Source organism: Rhincodon typus, chromosome 3, assembly GCF_021869965.1.
Source record: "Rhincodon typus isolate 14 chromosome 3, sRhiTyp1.1, whole genome shotgun sequence".
NCBI classification, from domain to species: Eukaryota; Metazoa; Chordata; class Chondrichthyes; order Orectolobiformes; family Rhincodontidae; genus Rhincodon; species Rhincodon typus.
Genome location: NC_063334.1, coordinates 105,460,166 through 105,476,190, shown reverse-complemented (window position 1 = coordinate 105,476,190; position 16,025 = coordinate 105,460,166). Strand labels below are relative to the sequence as shown.

The following is a 16,025-nucleotide window of genomic DNA, read 5'->3' as shown; positions in this document are numbered from 1 at the left end:
GCTCGTTGTCTACTGTCTCTATAACAGACAAGAGCTTTTCCTGCTACAGTGCCTTTATATTTTAACATGGAAAGAACCATTTCCTGAAAACTAAACAGTTTTTTCTCAACGTGATAAACAAAGTGCTAATTCGTAACAATAAGTGAATGGAAGAGTTGCAGGAACACTGGAGAACTAAAAATTGTCAGCAGCCTATACTTTTTGGCTTCAGAAGTAACATGTATGGAGCAGGATTCATTGCTCGTCTAATATAACACCATCACTCGAAAACTGTATTCAGCTGGACTTTGAGAAGGTCCCACTTTCATGTCACAACCTGATTACGTGAGAAAAACAAGAAAAATCTATGAGAACTTCACAACAGATTATTTATTCACAAATAATCATGGGACGCCCTGAGGTACAATATAATGCAAACCAGCTAAAAGTCCTTCATGTTAATACAACTGCATGCGCAATGCTAATATAAAGTCGTCTCCAAATAATATTTTGTAATGTTGGCTGGAGTAACTAAAATCAAAAAGTGACCTTTTCTCTCGCAAAATAAAGAGCTATAAATGAGGATAAAACAAAGATTTGACTCAGAAAAAAACAAATTTTCACTAAAACGGGATAACGATTAAGGAGCCTTGTGTTTACCTCCTGCTCGCTTGTGAGTTAGAAAACAATATACGTTAACGTATAGTAAAAAATGGAACATGTATCTTCGTGGAATTTCTGCATTAAATATGCTTTCTATATAATTGTAAAGACGGAGTTGCTTGAGTGACATTGTGTCTTTTTCACTTGAAGATTAATTCAAACAGAACAATTTCCCATTGAAAGCTCATCGCCAAGGCCACAACGCTCAGCTAAACCGATTTGTCTGACAAACTGATGCTAGCCACATTGTGGCAAGTCAAAAGGTCGTGGGCATCACTCTCTGCAAATAACAACTTACATTGTACAGAATTTTTCCACAGGGGTACTTTGATTTATGTGACACTTCTGTAGATCTTAATTTTAAACTTTGGGAGAAGGACTTAACAACACTGATAAAAGGCTTTCCACCATTTCACTATTTGATCTCTGTCTCTCACACACATTTATATAAAGTGTACAGTATTAGGAGATAGATTTTTTGTTTACCCACCCGCTGCAATCTTGTACTTTTTGTATCTGTATTTTTTAAATTATTTGCTGCTTGTTTTGCTACCTCTAAAACAAACAAAACCGTGTGGCTATTAAATGATTCCCAAAAGTAACTTAATAAACAGAAGGTTGTAACTATTCAACCCCTCTCACATTTAAAAAAAAATCCGCCCTTAATCTGGGATTGTAGCCTGTGATACAAAACAATGCTCCTTTCGAAGTTTAGAAAATATATGTTTACTATTGACAAAATGTGAATTCATATTTTTGTTATTTAATTTTAAAAACTCCTGCGCAAAGATGTGCTGTCGTGGGGAGGGGAGTCTGTTAAACTAACGCCACCAGACTAAACAATTGCCAAGTAAACTTTGCTTAAAAGGCCGCTGTACAAAAAAAAATATAAAGCAGCTTTGTTCCCATTTAACGTAGTCGCATGTTAAAATATTTTTGTTATGATAATATTGCAAAAGCGGGATGCAAAGTAGCCTATCATATCAAAGCGCTGTCTTTAGAATATTAGCGCCGTGGTTCTCCACTTGGCGCATTTAAAGGGACCGTTTTAAAGGCGATTGTCTCTTTCTCTCTAATGACATTTACCGGATCAGAACATGCTGCTAATTCGATCATCAAGCTTTGCCCTCTTGAACAATGCCAGAGTAATTTTTCCCAAAGTTTGTTAAATTGATCAAAATTAGGCAAATGAATAGGGATCTCCAGCTCTCCCTCTTGCAGGTGACAGTGAATAATACACTTTTAGACCAGCTGCATTTTCCCTTTGATTTTTTTCTTTCTTTCTCTCTCTTCCCCCCACAATGCTTAAAGATCTCCCATTATTAAAATTTAGGCCAACGAAACTATTCATTCGTTTCAATAGACATTTTCTTATAGGATAATAGGCTACAAATTGAGCCCACCAAATCGAATCCAGTGGTGGGTAGTCTCGTGTGCCAAAGTCTGCTGGGGCTGGTTTTGAAGCAGGCAAAATTCGTGTGCCAGTCTCGGTCCCACACCTGCCGAGGTCTCCAATAAATAATGAGTGGAAACAAAAGCTTGCCATCTCCCATAAAATGGATGTGTCACCAAGTCGTGTGAGAACAAACGCGAGCCTTCCCTTTCCCTTGAACTCGCGGAACAGCCTATTAAAGGCTTACTTAATTACTTTAATGACTCCGGACATGCTTGAGGGCTGGGATCGCTCGCTGCAGTTTTGTAAACAGGCGAAATCGAAAGGGAGGAGGGAGGGGGTGGGAGAGGGAGAAAGAGAAGGTTTTGTGTGTGTGTGTCTGTTTCCCCTTTCTTCTTTTCTTGTGCGCACTGCGTCCTGATGGATCAGGACAGACACCATCCTTAGTTCACATTTCCCGCCGTTTTATTACTATGCAAAATTATTCGGGAAACGATCACGTGTCTTTTGAAGAGCCACGTGGATGAACAAAGCCAGCGTGCCCCCTGCTAACCCCTGTCTATAGGACTTCACCCCAGATTTCTGCCACCTCTTTAACCATCTAGTCCCCAGTGCCCCCGGCTCTCTAATCCCGGCGATGAATGCACTGGTCCCCTTAATGATCGCTTTATAAGGAGCCACTTACAGCCTTGGGAGCAGCACAGTCGCGTTTTATGTGACTGCAGAAAGCACACCGAGGGCTAAGTTTGCCTGCTAATTACTCACTTTGTCTGAAGATGTCCTCCAAAGCGAAAGAGCGCAAGGTAAGAGAACGGTCAGCTTTTTAAATTTGTGCTCTCTGCAGTCTCCAGCATTATCTGCTGACATTGCAAATTACAGCGCAGCCCAGCTTTTGTTTTCTCTCCTGTACTTTTTAAAAGTGTGTGTGCTCGTTTTAAAAATTAAGTTCTTTTCAGTAAAGTGCACTGAAATCAGCGCACCTTCGAATAGGAGTGGACCACATTCATCCAGGGGGATATGTGTCCATTCCCAGTCCCCACCCCCTCCTTCTGTCTTATTTTGTTGTTGTTATTCTTCAGACTGCCCCAGTGTCCCACAAAGTTATTGAGAAAAGGCGCAGAGATCGGATCAATCGCTGTCTGAACGAACTTGGCAAAACTATTCCGATGGCGCTCGCGAAGCAGGTACTTACTGACACTTATCACACGCGTGTGCTTTGTTTGGGGAATAAACTAGTGTTTTATTACTCTAACCAGCGCTGTGGTCTTCTTAGCGCACCGCAGACTGGACCAGCCTTTCTCCGGCTACCTGCAGCTATTGAATTGTGAAATCTCCTCTTTTCAGGGCACGGGCAAGCTGGAAAAGGCCGAGATTCTGGAGATGACTGTTCAGTATTTAAGGGCCCTGCACTCCGCTGACTGCGCCAGAGGGAGAGACAAAGGTACAGACAGAAGCCGCCACCCCAAAGCCCTTTTTAAAAACCAAACACTGGGGAGTCAAATTTGCTTCAAAACTTTTTCACTCTTTGTGCTGAGGGAAATATGAATGTGCTTGAGCGTAAATATTGGTGAAAAGCTTACCAAGTATAGTTGGGGGTAAAAAACCAATTTCTCACTTGCCAAGACAGTTAGCTTTGAGAGATAAACGCTATATTTTTCACTGCAAACCAAAACAAAAAGACCCAACGCTTAGCGTGTCCACTGTTTGCCTTTTGGACAAAAGAAAGCTACGTTGAATAAATTGGACTTTTGCATTTTTCTTACTGGAACTTCAGGACTACACTTACTTAGAGTAGCGCGCTGGGCCAGTTACGCACGTAGGTACCAGAATTGTTGCTATGTTTAAGCATGTTGGATTTATGCCATTTTTTTAAAAAAAATCATTTTAGTGGGTGGTGAACTCTTCGTCTCAATTTCACAAAAATTTCCAAATTGAAAAAGTGGCACTTGTCATCCCTGCCTTTTTATTAATCCCCATCTGGCTCACAGTGAGGGCCGCTGTACATCTCCAGTTTGGATAGAAGTGCCTGCAACTACGCGTTCTATCTATATTTCCTTTCTGGTATTTGAAAATTGTGTATAACACGGCACTCTCATCTGGCATCAGAAAATTCGCATGGAAATATTAAACGTAAAATCTGGCCCAGAAATGGCTTTACTAACTACACTTTCCCACAGGAAAATTGAGATTCTTTTCACAAAAAAGGTAAATGTTTTAATTAGACATAACAGTACATATTGCTAAAGCTATTTCTAATAGTTTAATGATGTGTTTCTCTGAATTTACTGAGGGTGTCCAAAATTTCCTGAAGCTTTTGATATTGAGCATAAGAATTAATACGCAGCCTGGACAAATGTGCTTTTTAAATTTCTTTTGTAGGCGAGTTATTAACAGAGTTTGCGAATTATTTCCACGCTGGTTATCACGAGTGTATGAAGAACCTCGTTCACTATTTAACGACGGTGGAGCGCTTGGAGACTAAAGACACCACATACGCCCGAATCCTCGCCTTCCTACAGTCCAAGGCTCGCCAATGCGCCGACCCCATCTTCGGGCCCGTCTCCACTCACGACCCAGAATACTCCTATCAGTTCCACCCCGTCTCAGAGTTTACAAACCCGCGTTTGAACGAATCGCTGTTGCAACAAGGAGCCGGGGTGGCCAGAACACAACCATTGCATTGGCACAGCTCGGCGCGGAGTCCCGGGCTCCCGTTCATCCCTAGCTCAGCGGTGCCCATTGCAAACGCTGCAGGGCAGCAGCACAACTTCCTGCACTCTGTGCAAAGTCTCGATCGCCATTACATTAACTTGATAGGACACTCTCACACCAACACTTTCAGCCTGCACAACTCTCAGCACACAAACTTATAAAGGACTTTGGGAAGGCGCTGAGAATCTCTGTGGAGCTGTAAATCTGTTAGAACCTGTTAGGCCCATTCCGTGTCCACCACAAAAGCAGTAAGGAACCGAGGCTAGCCCTTCAGCTCCACGGAGTGACCCATTTAGGGATTGGTCCTGTAGACTTGTGACACACCAATTCATAAACCCATTGAAGTCTATCGCGTTTTTCGCGGACTTTTGACAGCTACACTGTCTCCAATTCCAGGTCATGTAACAATCCTCTATCCATAGAGAATATACTGTTTACTCGGTGCGTCACGTCTACATCATTTAAAGTATGTTGGTAAAAATGTATTTGTTGCCTCATTTGAAATTCGGATTGTGCCACCTTTTAAACAGGATCTATAGCCTGAAATATATTTTTAATTCCGTTGCTTTAAATGTGAGGATGGGAAACTCTCGCCTTAAATAAACATATATTAAAGTAGGGTTCACAAACACATAGCAAAACAATAACAGTGTAATTTTATTCTGCCAGTCGAGTCCTGTCTTCGTTGATTTACTTTGGTGCGTTGACAGTTTTATTTGCAAACAAGTGTCCAGAAATAACAATGATACAACTCTATCGCCACCTGCATAATATCTTAAAGTACTTGTTGCCAATCCCCATGTCCCTGATCTCCTCTCTCCCCTGCAGCTCTCCCCATGGAAGAAGCGCTGGATCTTGCGCGAGTTGAACATGCGCTGACAATAAAGCGTTTTCCGCCGCTTCTAACACCGACGATCGCACGGAAAGTAAAATTTGTTCGGTCCTTAAGTGTTTTGAATTTACATGGTTTATGCCAAACGAAACAATAACAACAATAGTTTACAGCTTCATTTGTGGACGATTGGAATTACTAAACCTTGGTGCGTGTTTAGTGAGGAGAGAGGGGAGCGCTCTGTTCACATATCATGTTTGATATAAAACATGAACAGAACTAACTCAAGAAAGGAGGAGATTAACAGCACGGCTGCGGAAAGAGTTATGACACAAAAAAATAAAACATCTACCTTTCGAGCAACTCACCGTTCCTCAATGGTAACCATTCCGCAAGCACAGTTCAGAACGCAATTCATAATTGGAAACTAATGTTGACGGGGAAACGTAACGAAGTATATCCCTTCTATTTTTTACTTTGACTTGCTTGTGGCATCGTCCTCCTTGAAGTAACACTGACTGATGTTTCCTTCACTAATGCCACACCCTTTCAATAACTAAAAGCTCAAATACCTGGTTCGTATGATAATAGGCGTTATCCTGGATATTCGATATACTAAAATAACCAATAATTTAAGAATATTTCGGTGAGAATTTCAATGTCAATTGTATCAAGGGAGGGTTTAATATTCCTTGCACGCGTTCGTTGATTTTTGTGAGTTTGGATAAAGTACTGAAAAAAAAAATTAAGCTTTCTTTGCGAATCTTGGTCAGCCGCTGCGGTAAAGTTTGATTTTTTTTTCTTGCACCGTGTTCTTATTCAATGCCGCACCGCGGCTTTGAGAAATGGCCTGAAATCCACTTCTCACTGTCTGTCCCTGAAAAGTACATCCATCCTAACGCTGCGCTCTCACACTCACTCAGTACCGATGGACAACATTACAAATGAACCAGTGTCGGGGGATATGCCGAAACCCGGATCGTATTTACAACTTCAGGCAAAACACAACTGGATTCAGAGCATACAGTCCCTTGAGTCTAACTTTTGAGATATCAAGATAGTGCACTGAGTGCTGTGGACATTCATCTCTTGCTTGGGTAAATGATGCTAGCCCAGACTCTTGGTACCAGAATGAGTTTTACCATGCACGAAGGGAAAGTCATGTAAAAGAAACATTTGTTAAACACTTAGCAGTATCTTTATCCGAAGCACCCCCACCTGCAATCTCGCTTCCAAGCTGCACACCATCCCAACTTGAGAATCTTGGAATTTCCTTCCTGACAGCGCTGAGAGTCTACCTACACCAACATGAACGACAGTTGTTCAAGAAGGCAGTTCACTGGCCTACCCAGCGATGCCTACATCCATGAAAAAGTGTTTAGAAATTTTTAAATATTCCCCTCCCCCCAAATTTTACAATTTTACGATTTTATCTTGGCTGTATTAAATTCTTTGTTTTGAAGGTGGAAAGCAGACATCCACTGAAGCCGTTATTAAATAAATTTGAATTTTGTGAAAAAATGGTAATCTTACGGCACTGCGTTGTCAGTTTCACAAGTGCGAGTGGGTTTAATACTCAACCAAGGTATAACAATATTTCCGTTCCAGTTATGAATTTCGTACATACAGTTCCGATGGCGCTCAGTGGCTGAAATCAAATTTACCAGGACCCATCCTGATGGCGAAGTTTCATTGTTTTAGCTCTGAAATCAGTTGCATCTGGAAAGCACAAAACCTGACATTTACACTTAGTATACTAGCACGGATAATACATTGTGAAATAATATTCACTATTAAAAGGGTTTGACCATTGATAATATAGAGCTGATGGTTTAATGCAAACTAAAAGCGAAATAGCGCAAATGAAATAGATGACAACATTTTCCTTGACAAATGTTGGAATATTTTTAAATTATCTGAAAAGTCGGGCTCTGCAATATTAGTTTATTCAAGTATTTCTAATGGATTAGCATTTATTGAAGGAAAAGAATTTAGTCTTGACTCTATGTAGGAACAATAGGATAAACATTTGGCCCAATGCTTACTGTGTTTATATTAAATAAAAGCTTGGAGTAGGGAGACAAAGGCTAAAAAGAGAATAAAATGAAGTCTCAGCCAAATGTGCAAACTACATATAAAGCAAATAGAGGCCAAAGTAGCTTTACAACATAAGAATAAAACAAGGCCTCCTTTGACCTCAGGCATTCTCAATGGACAGAATCAATACCATGACAGAAACACCAAGATTCAATCCAATTGAGGACACGGGTGTAGTTCCACATTCTCCCTCCTACAACTTACTATGATATCAATGTACTTCTTGAAATGGAAAATAGAATGAGTAATGCCAAACTTCTCATTGACAAAGATTTGAAAAACCCATCAAGAAGGTATTTAGCAACACACTGGCTGTCTGGGAAACAGTTGTTCTTATTAGTGCAACTGCTGGTAACCTGTTCCCCAATTGGACTGAATCGTGGGATGTAATGCTTTAAAATGAAACAATGCTGGCCTGAATAAGCCTAGTACAGTTTATGACTTCACTGAAAGACAATGGATAGAGTTCAACAGAGACCACACAGGACATGGACAATGCTCCACAAGTGGAATTGGAAAGTGAGGGATGACTGTGACTCTGGCCATGAGTCTCAAACAATGATGCACAACTTACTAACCTGCCTGCTAAGATTAGTTCTGAGAGGCATTTCACTTTTCTACTTGGCATCGAATGAAATCATGGAATGGACCATCAAACTGGCCACCATACAAAAATGATAGTCAAGTTGTTGCTTAGAGGCACTGGAGATAGTCAATCCAGGACCTGCTTGTTCTCTGGCATCAGAAAATGTTCCCAGAGGTAATCAGAGCCTGTCAACAAAGTTGCAGAGCACTAATAGAAATGGATGGCCAAATCAATCATTGCTATGACATTTGTTATTATAAAGACCAATCATGTGTGAATCATAATCAGAGTTATGTGGCAGATTAACAATTCTTTGTTGTGATAATAACTAATTAAGAATTGTTAGTAACTAATGATTTCTATGACTACTACATCTCATGACTAATGTCGAGAGAGATGGTGGCATGGTGGTAATGTCACTGGACTAATATTCCAGAATTTCAGGCTATGATTCTGGGGGCATGGGTTCATAATCCCACCATGGCAGATGGTGAAGTCCAAAATCAATAAAGAAAAACTAGAATTAAAAACTAGCCTAATGTGACCACTGTTGATTCTCAAAAATACTCATCTGGTTTACTCGTCTCCTTTGGAGAAGGAAAACTGCCATCCTTATCTGGTCTGTCCCGCATGTTACTCCAGACCCAATATATGGTTGATTCTTAACTGCACTTTGAAACAACCTAGCAAGCCATTCAATTCAGGGGGAAATAAATACCGGCCCAGCCTACAATATCCACATTCCATGAACAAATTAGAAGATGTGGAAACCAGTAGATAAACTTTTAAACTTTTAAATTGCACTGTACAAATATTACTGGTACTCAGAAGTAATTGTGTCAATGATATATTTACAGTTCTAATAATTAAATGACTTAAGGTTTAGGCTTAAATATAGGCATGAATTGAGCACAGGTGACCCCATAAAGTCTCCATTACATTTTCATTGATAACATTCATTAATAAGAAATTTCAAGACAAGTAGTTTATGGATTAAATGGCAAGTTTAATATTCTTTTCTTTCAAAGTTGAGCCTTTCTTATTCTGAAAAAATTGGTTTGTAAGCATTCTTTATTCTACATTATGTGTTTTACAGTCACAATTCAATAAGCCAAATCCATCAGAAATATATGATTTTCTTGCACTTAAATTGTGAAACAGATATTTATTGAAATATTATTTATTTAAATATAAATTTTATTTGCAAGGTAAATAGCTTAGTGTTGATATACTCAATATAGAATGGTGTTGAAGTGTTATGGAGAAAGGTACCATAAGCAAAAAGCAATCCCACAAAACAACCATCTGAAACCAATGTATACATCAACCCAATATGTGCCTAAGGGCTAATTGTTACAGTTCCCACCTACCCCTCCCAAATAGCTTTCCTAAAATTCTGAATGCAATGGGCACCAACAGCCTTCAGCTACTTTGTCCAAACTACCATTCTTACAAGTTTTCTGCAAGTGCAGTTAATGAACTATTCTTGATCAAAAAATGGTCAGCAAGCAAATTGTTATTGGACAGCTGGTGCCCTTGAACCCAAAATAATCAACATGTTCATGGAAGAAAACTGTGAAAGTCTGAGTGATGGGTACTACCAAGTTCAAGAGTGTCCTTATCCAACACTCTACATGCGCACTTCCAAGAAACCGCATTAATTATTAATTGAGATTGGTTGCCTTAGCTAACTTTTCCCTCCTTAACTTTGCTATAAACACAAACTGAAGTGTCTCTTTGCCTGGTCTTTGTTAAGTTAGCTAATTCAGATCAAGGATCAAACATAAGACACTTCTGAACGGTCTGGCTCAGCGCCACACCAAGCAATGCATTTATAAGATTTTGATGAGGTGCCTTAGGGCCTGTTTCTTTAATTTAAAGCAAAATGGGTCAGTGAGAGAATCACATGATCTGTTCCAAATTCTCTCCAATAAAATATTTGCATATGAAACAAAGGCAAAAACAGCTTAGGCTGACTGTGCGCAGACTTTCTGTCTCCAAGATTTCAGACAGAGAGATCAAGGGAGAAGGAGATAAGAGTCATAGTGTCATACAGTTGTACAGCATGGAAACAGACCCTTCAGTCCAATTTGTCCATGCCAACCAGATATCCTAAATTAGTCTAGTTCCATTTGCCAGCATTTGACACATATCTCTCTAAACCCTTCCCATTCATGTACCCATCCAATTGCCTTTTAAATGTTGTAATTGTACCAGCCTCCATTACTTCCTCTGGCAGGTCATTCCATACACGCACCATCCTCTGCATAAAAAAAATGGCCCCTTAGGTCCCTATTAAAACTTTAAATCCCTCTCACCTTAAAACTATGCCCTCTAGTTTTGGACTCCCCAACTTTAGGAAAAAGACTAAATAAAATCTGAAAGGACTGCAGATGCTGTAAATCAGGAACAAAAACAGAAGTTGCTGGAAAAGCTCAGCAGGTCTGGCAGCATCTGTGAAGAAAAAAATCAGAGTTAACATTTCGGGTCTGTTGACCCTTCCTCAGAACGTTCAGGTGTTCTGCTATTTTGACATCTACAAAGGAGAATGTTCAAGGCAAGGTGGTTTTTGGCAGAAGAGAAGTACACTGTACCAAACTAAGGAATCTGGAACATCATCTTGGCATGGCCAAAGGTGGAAATGAATTATCTTTCTGCCGGTTTTCAGTTTCAGATTTCTCCGGAAACGAAGAGAAGCACTTGTAGATGATCACTTGACATTATGACTCAGCAAAATGGGGAGAAGCAAATCTTTTGAAACCTGAAAGAAATGTTGAACTAATTCTTTAATGAAGTGGAGAATGGTGTCTAAGCCCCATCAAAGGTTGACTGTGACACACTGTGATGTCACAGAAGGAAGTGACCCTATTCTTGCATGATCTAAGGCTCTTGGAGTGTAGGCCTGGAGAACAACTAGGGAGACGGTCTGTTCTCATAAGTTAAATATATTCCAATATGGTAAGAATTTTTTCAGCTATTTGAGAAGTATTAAAGATACACTAATTAACAACATAATTCTATAAGGTCCAGTAAAAACTGCAATTCTACAGAGAACACCCAGTGAATTATAACTGTGGTGTGGGTTTTATTAAAAAGTTTAAAGTGAAGATACCTTTTTTGTGGTTTTCAATACTAGTTCCCTTTTAAGTATTTCGTTAATGTTGTTTTCAGTTTGTTTGCTACGGTAAAATTCTTTCCTAATTCTTTGTCTAAAAGTCATTGGCCTCATAATGCATATCAAACCGAGAGAAAATGCTTGTGGACCTCAAAGTTAAAAAAAAACTAACAGTGAATGTGTGCATAAACTGATGCATGGACATGATTGGTTCTTTCTGGCAGTTTGTAAAGAAGTTCCACCAATTTCAGTTGAGATGAAAAACAGTACTAATCAGACAGTAAAGGGAACACCAGACCCCTCCATGTTACAGAGGAACATGGTTTCATTGTCCTCATAGTACAACATGAAAAGTTGTTTCACAGCAATATGTGTTCATATAATCATAGAGCACATAATAGACCATTCAGCCCATCAAGTCTGCACTGACAAAAATCTATTCTAAATCTACACTAGCCTTTCCAGCACTTGGCCCATAACTTTGAATGTTATAGAAACATAGGAGATAGGATCAGGAGTAGGTTATTCGACTCCTCAAGCCTGCTCTGTCATTCAATATGATCATGGCTGATCATTGAGCTCAATACCCTAATCCTGTCCTCCCCCATCACCCTAACCTATCCTTGTACTCAGCAGAGCCATATCTATCTCCTTCTTATACTTTGTCTGCAACGACTTTGTATGGTAATGAATTCCACAGGCACACCATTCTCTGAATGAAGTAATTTCACCTCATTGCGGTCACAAAAGAATTTACCCTTAATCCTTAAATTATGACTCGTGGTACTGGAAAACCCCACGGTCGGGAATAACCTTCCTGCATCTAACCTCTCTACTCCTGTTTGAATTTTATAGGCTTCTGTGAAATCCTGCCTCATTCTTTGAAACTTCAGTGAATACAGTCCTAACTGCCTCAATACCTCCTCATATGTCAGTCCTGCTGTCCCAGGAATCAATTTGGTAAACTTCACTGTATTTCCTCTATATCAAGAACATCTTCATCAGATAAGGAAACCAAACTGCACACAATATTTCAGTTGCGGCCTCACCAATGCCCTGTATAGTTTCAGCTAGACACTCTTGTTCCTGTACTCGAACTCTCTCATTGTGAAAGCCAACATACAGTTTGCTTTCTTTACTGCCGGGTGCACCTACGCACTAATTTTCAGCGACTCGTGCACGAGGATACCCAAGTGTTATTGAATATTCCACTCTCTCAATTTACAGCTATTCAAATAATAATCTGCCTTTCTATTTTTGTTACCAAGGTGGATAACTGCATACTTGTCCATATTCTTACTATCTTACTATCTCTTTGTCCATATTATACTGCATCTGCCATGCATTTGCTCACTCACTCAGCTTGTCCAAATCACACTGCAACATCTCTGCATTCTCCTCACAGCTAACCCTTTCTCCCAGCTTTGTGTCATTTGTAAATTTTGAGATGTTCCATTCCCTCATCTAAATCATTAACAGGTATTATGAATAGTAGTGATCCCTGTGGAACCTCAGTAGTCTCTGCCTGTCATTCAGACAAGGGCCCATCTATTCCTACTCTTTGTTTCCTTTTTGCTGACCAATTTTCTATCCATCGCAATATACTATCCCAATTCCATGTGCTTTGTCTTAACACATTAATCCCTTAGGTGGGACTTTGTCAAAAGCCTTTCTTTGTTTCCTTTCTGCTTACCAGTTTTCTATCCATCGCAATATACTGTCCTAATTCCATGCACTTTGTCTTAACACATTAATCCCTTATGTGGGATTTTGTCAAAAGCCTTCAGAAAGTCCAAATAAACCATATCAGCTGGTTCCAAAACAAAATCAAAAATTGCTGGAAAAACTCAGCCGGTTATTTTTGTTTATTCATTTGTGGGATGTGAGTGCTGCAGCATCTGTGGAGAAGAGTCACTGGACCCAAATCATTAACTCTGATTTCTCTCCACAGATGCTGCCAGACCTGCTGAGGTTTTCCAGCAATTTCTGTTTGTGTTTTTGTTTTGGATTTCCAGCATCCACAGTTCTTTTGTTTTTTTTGTTTAGAGTCACATGTACTGGCTTCAATGATCAACTCTACCAGTTACCTTCCCAAAGAATTCTGGTGGATTTGTCAAGCATGATTCACCTTTTGTAAATCTTTGCAGACTGTGTCTGATTCTACCACAGTTTTCTAAGTGGTCTGCTATAAAATCCTCGCTAATGTACTCTAGCATCTTCCCCACTACCAATATCAGACTTACAGGTCTATAATTCCCCGTTTTCTCTCTACCTCCCTTTTTAAATTGTGGGGTTACATTAGTTACCTTCCAATCTGTAGGAACTATTCCAGAGACCAAAGAATCTTCTGACATTTCAAGCGCGTATCCAATAACCTTTTAAAGGTTTCCCACCTCAACTGCCCTCCCCGGCAGTGCATTCCTGATTCCCAGCATCCTTTGGGTGCAAATATATTTCCTCATATTCCTCTAAACGTTCTCTCTGTCAACTTAAAATTATGTTTTAAGTTACTGACTTGTTACTCCTTGTTACTGACCCTTCAAGTAAGGGGAAGAGCTGCTTTTTATTCACTTTTCATAATATTATGCACATCAATCAGGGCCCCTCTCAGCCTTTTCTGCTTCAAAGAAAACAGCCCAAGCTTGTTTTGTTTCCCTCCATAGCTAAACTACTCTATCCTAGGCATCATCCTGAGTGAATCTCCTCTGCACTCCCTCCACTGCAATCACATCCTTCCTATAGTGTGGTGACCAGAACTGCACACAGTACTCCATCTGTGGCCTAAATTACTGTACAACTTCAACATGACACCTTTGCTGTCATGATCTATGCCAAGACTGATAAAGGCAAGTGTCCCACATGCCTTCTTAACTACCCTATTAATCTGTGTGCTGCCTTCAGGAGACTTGGATGAGATATTCCATTTTATCCATTAGCAAGTTATAGTAGTCATTATAGTCCCAGAGGGCAATTAGAGAGAGATAGAGAGAAAGCGAGAGAAAGAGAGAGAGATGTTTAGTGGTGAATTTAATCTGAGGGTCACCTGTACATCAGACAAGGGGTGAGGTCGAGAAGGTGGGGCCTTCATTGTGACCTCAGCCAGTGTAAGAAATTAACCCACACTGTTCATATCCCTCTGCATCACAAACCAATTGCCAGCCAATTGAGCTAACTACTCCATCCTCCCATCAACAAGACTACAAACTCACAGTGGTATAACATCCCTGGGCTCTGTTCTTGCCCTGCCTCCACCACTGCTGAAACACGTAGCAATGGCATCAGCTCATTCATTTTGCAGGCACAAGCCTTGACCAATCAGAGTCAACATGCCTGGTTTAATGTTTAAACAAAGTTTGGTTCATAACTATCAATGAGAATTAATGGGTGCAGGCTCCATGGCAATGCGTCTGTCAAAGAGTTGAACCAATGCTCATTCCCTTCTCATGCAGTGCAAACATTGAATTGATATTTCTTGAGAATTGTCCTGATGGGTACGAGATGAAAAGTTTCAGGAAAATATGTCCTTTTTCAGCAATACTCAAGATCTGTACTATCAAATGACTGGAGCCTGATCACTTACTGCACTACCCTACTTTACCTTTCCAGCTTATCAATTTCATCTTTGATTACATATCATGTTAAAATCTAAACATATCCAACTTCTATAACCTTCTGAAGTTCTATATTTCAGCTGGACCAACTACACTGAAAAATAGAAGCATAGGAAATAGGAGCAGGAGTAGGCCATTCAGCCCTTTAAGTCTGCCTGCCATTCAATATGATCATGGCTGGTCATTGAACTCAGCACCCTATTCCTGCTTTCTCTCCATACCCTTGGATCCCTTTAGCCTTAAGAGCTACACCTAACTCCTTTTTGAAACTGCAATTTAGTGTAGATTTACTATGTATTCCTTTCCCTCCATTTCATCAAAACTAAGTTTCAGATTTTTGCACTTATGATGCCTGTTATCATTCTCTTCCAACATTTTCATCACTTCCTCCAACACATCTGCTAAGTCCTGCCTGATGTCTATTTATCTCTCCCATTTAGTGAAGCACTTTCAGATATGTTGGCACAATAAGCATGCTATGCAGATGTGAGATGGCATGGTGTTATGCAATTACAGAGACAGAAAGGATCAATGCATCGTAATGTAAAAGCAGAAAACTTAAGCTGTTTTCCAAACTATATTCTGAAAGGACTAATGTGAAATGCAATGTTCATATATGCACTTTTTTGCAAGCTTCAATCATTAGGAGAAGATGGAACCTTGGTCTTCTCAGTACTAAATCACAGAATGCATTAACCTGTTGTATTGTAGGAACAAAATTTAAACAGATTGAATTCATATTTTTACATTGGACATATGGAAATGTCTTCAAGGAATGGTGCAGAGAAATATTATCATTTAATCATTGAATCATAGACTGATTCAGCACAGGACAAATCTGTCCACCATCTACAGAACACAAGTCAGACACGAAATGAAATACTTCCCCTTGCCTGGATGAGTGGAGCTCCAACAACACTAAGGAAGCTTAATCCAGGATAAAGCAGTCTGCTTGAGTGGCAACACACTCACTAATATTTAGTGAGATACCAAGGTGTAAAGCTGGATGAACACAGCAGGCCAAGCAGCATCAGAGG

General features: G+C 39.9%; 1 protein-coding gene across 1 annotated transcript; it reads left to right on the top strand.

Annotated features, from left to right (window-relative positions):
- Positions 1-2,738: 2,738 nt before the first annotated feature.
- helt (helt bHLH transcription factor) lies at positions 2,739-4,908 on the top strand. Its single transcript, XM_048595324.1, has 4 exons — positions 2,739-2,838; positions 3,115-3,219; positions 3,380-3,476; positions 4,415-4,908. Exons 1-4 carry the CDS (start codon positions 2,812-2,814, stop codon positions 4,906-4,908), a joined length of 723 nt encoding a protein of 240 aa, XP_048451281.1. The 5' UTR covers positions 2,739-2,811.
- The last annotated feature ends 11,117 nt before the right edge of the window (positions 4,909-16,025 follow it).

What these genes read in the sequence shown, in the direction of transcription:
- helt (XM_048595324.1), top strand. Translation starts at nt 2,812, where the DNA reads ATGTCCTCCAAAGCGAAAGAGCGCAAG. An exon ending in CCAAAGCGAAAGAGCGCAAG is followed by an intron (nt 2,839 to 3,114) that starts GTAAGAGAACGG and finishes GTTATTCTTCAG; the next exon opens with ACTGCCCCAGTGTCCCACAA. An exon ending in CGCCAGAGGGAGAGACAAAG is followed by an intron (nt 3,477 to 4,414) that starts GTACAGACAGAA and finishes TTTCTTTTGTAG; the next exon opens with GCGAGTTATTAACAGAGTTT.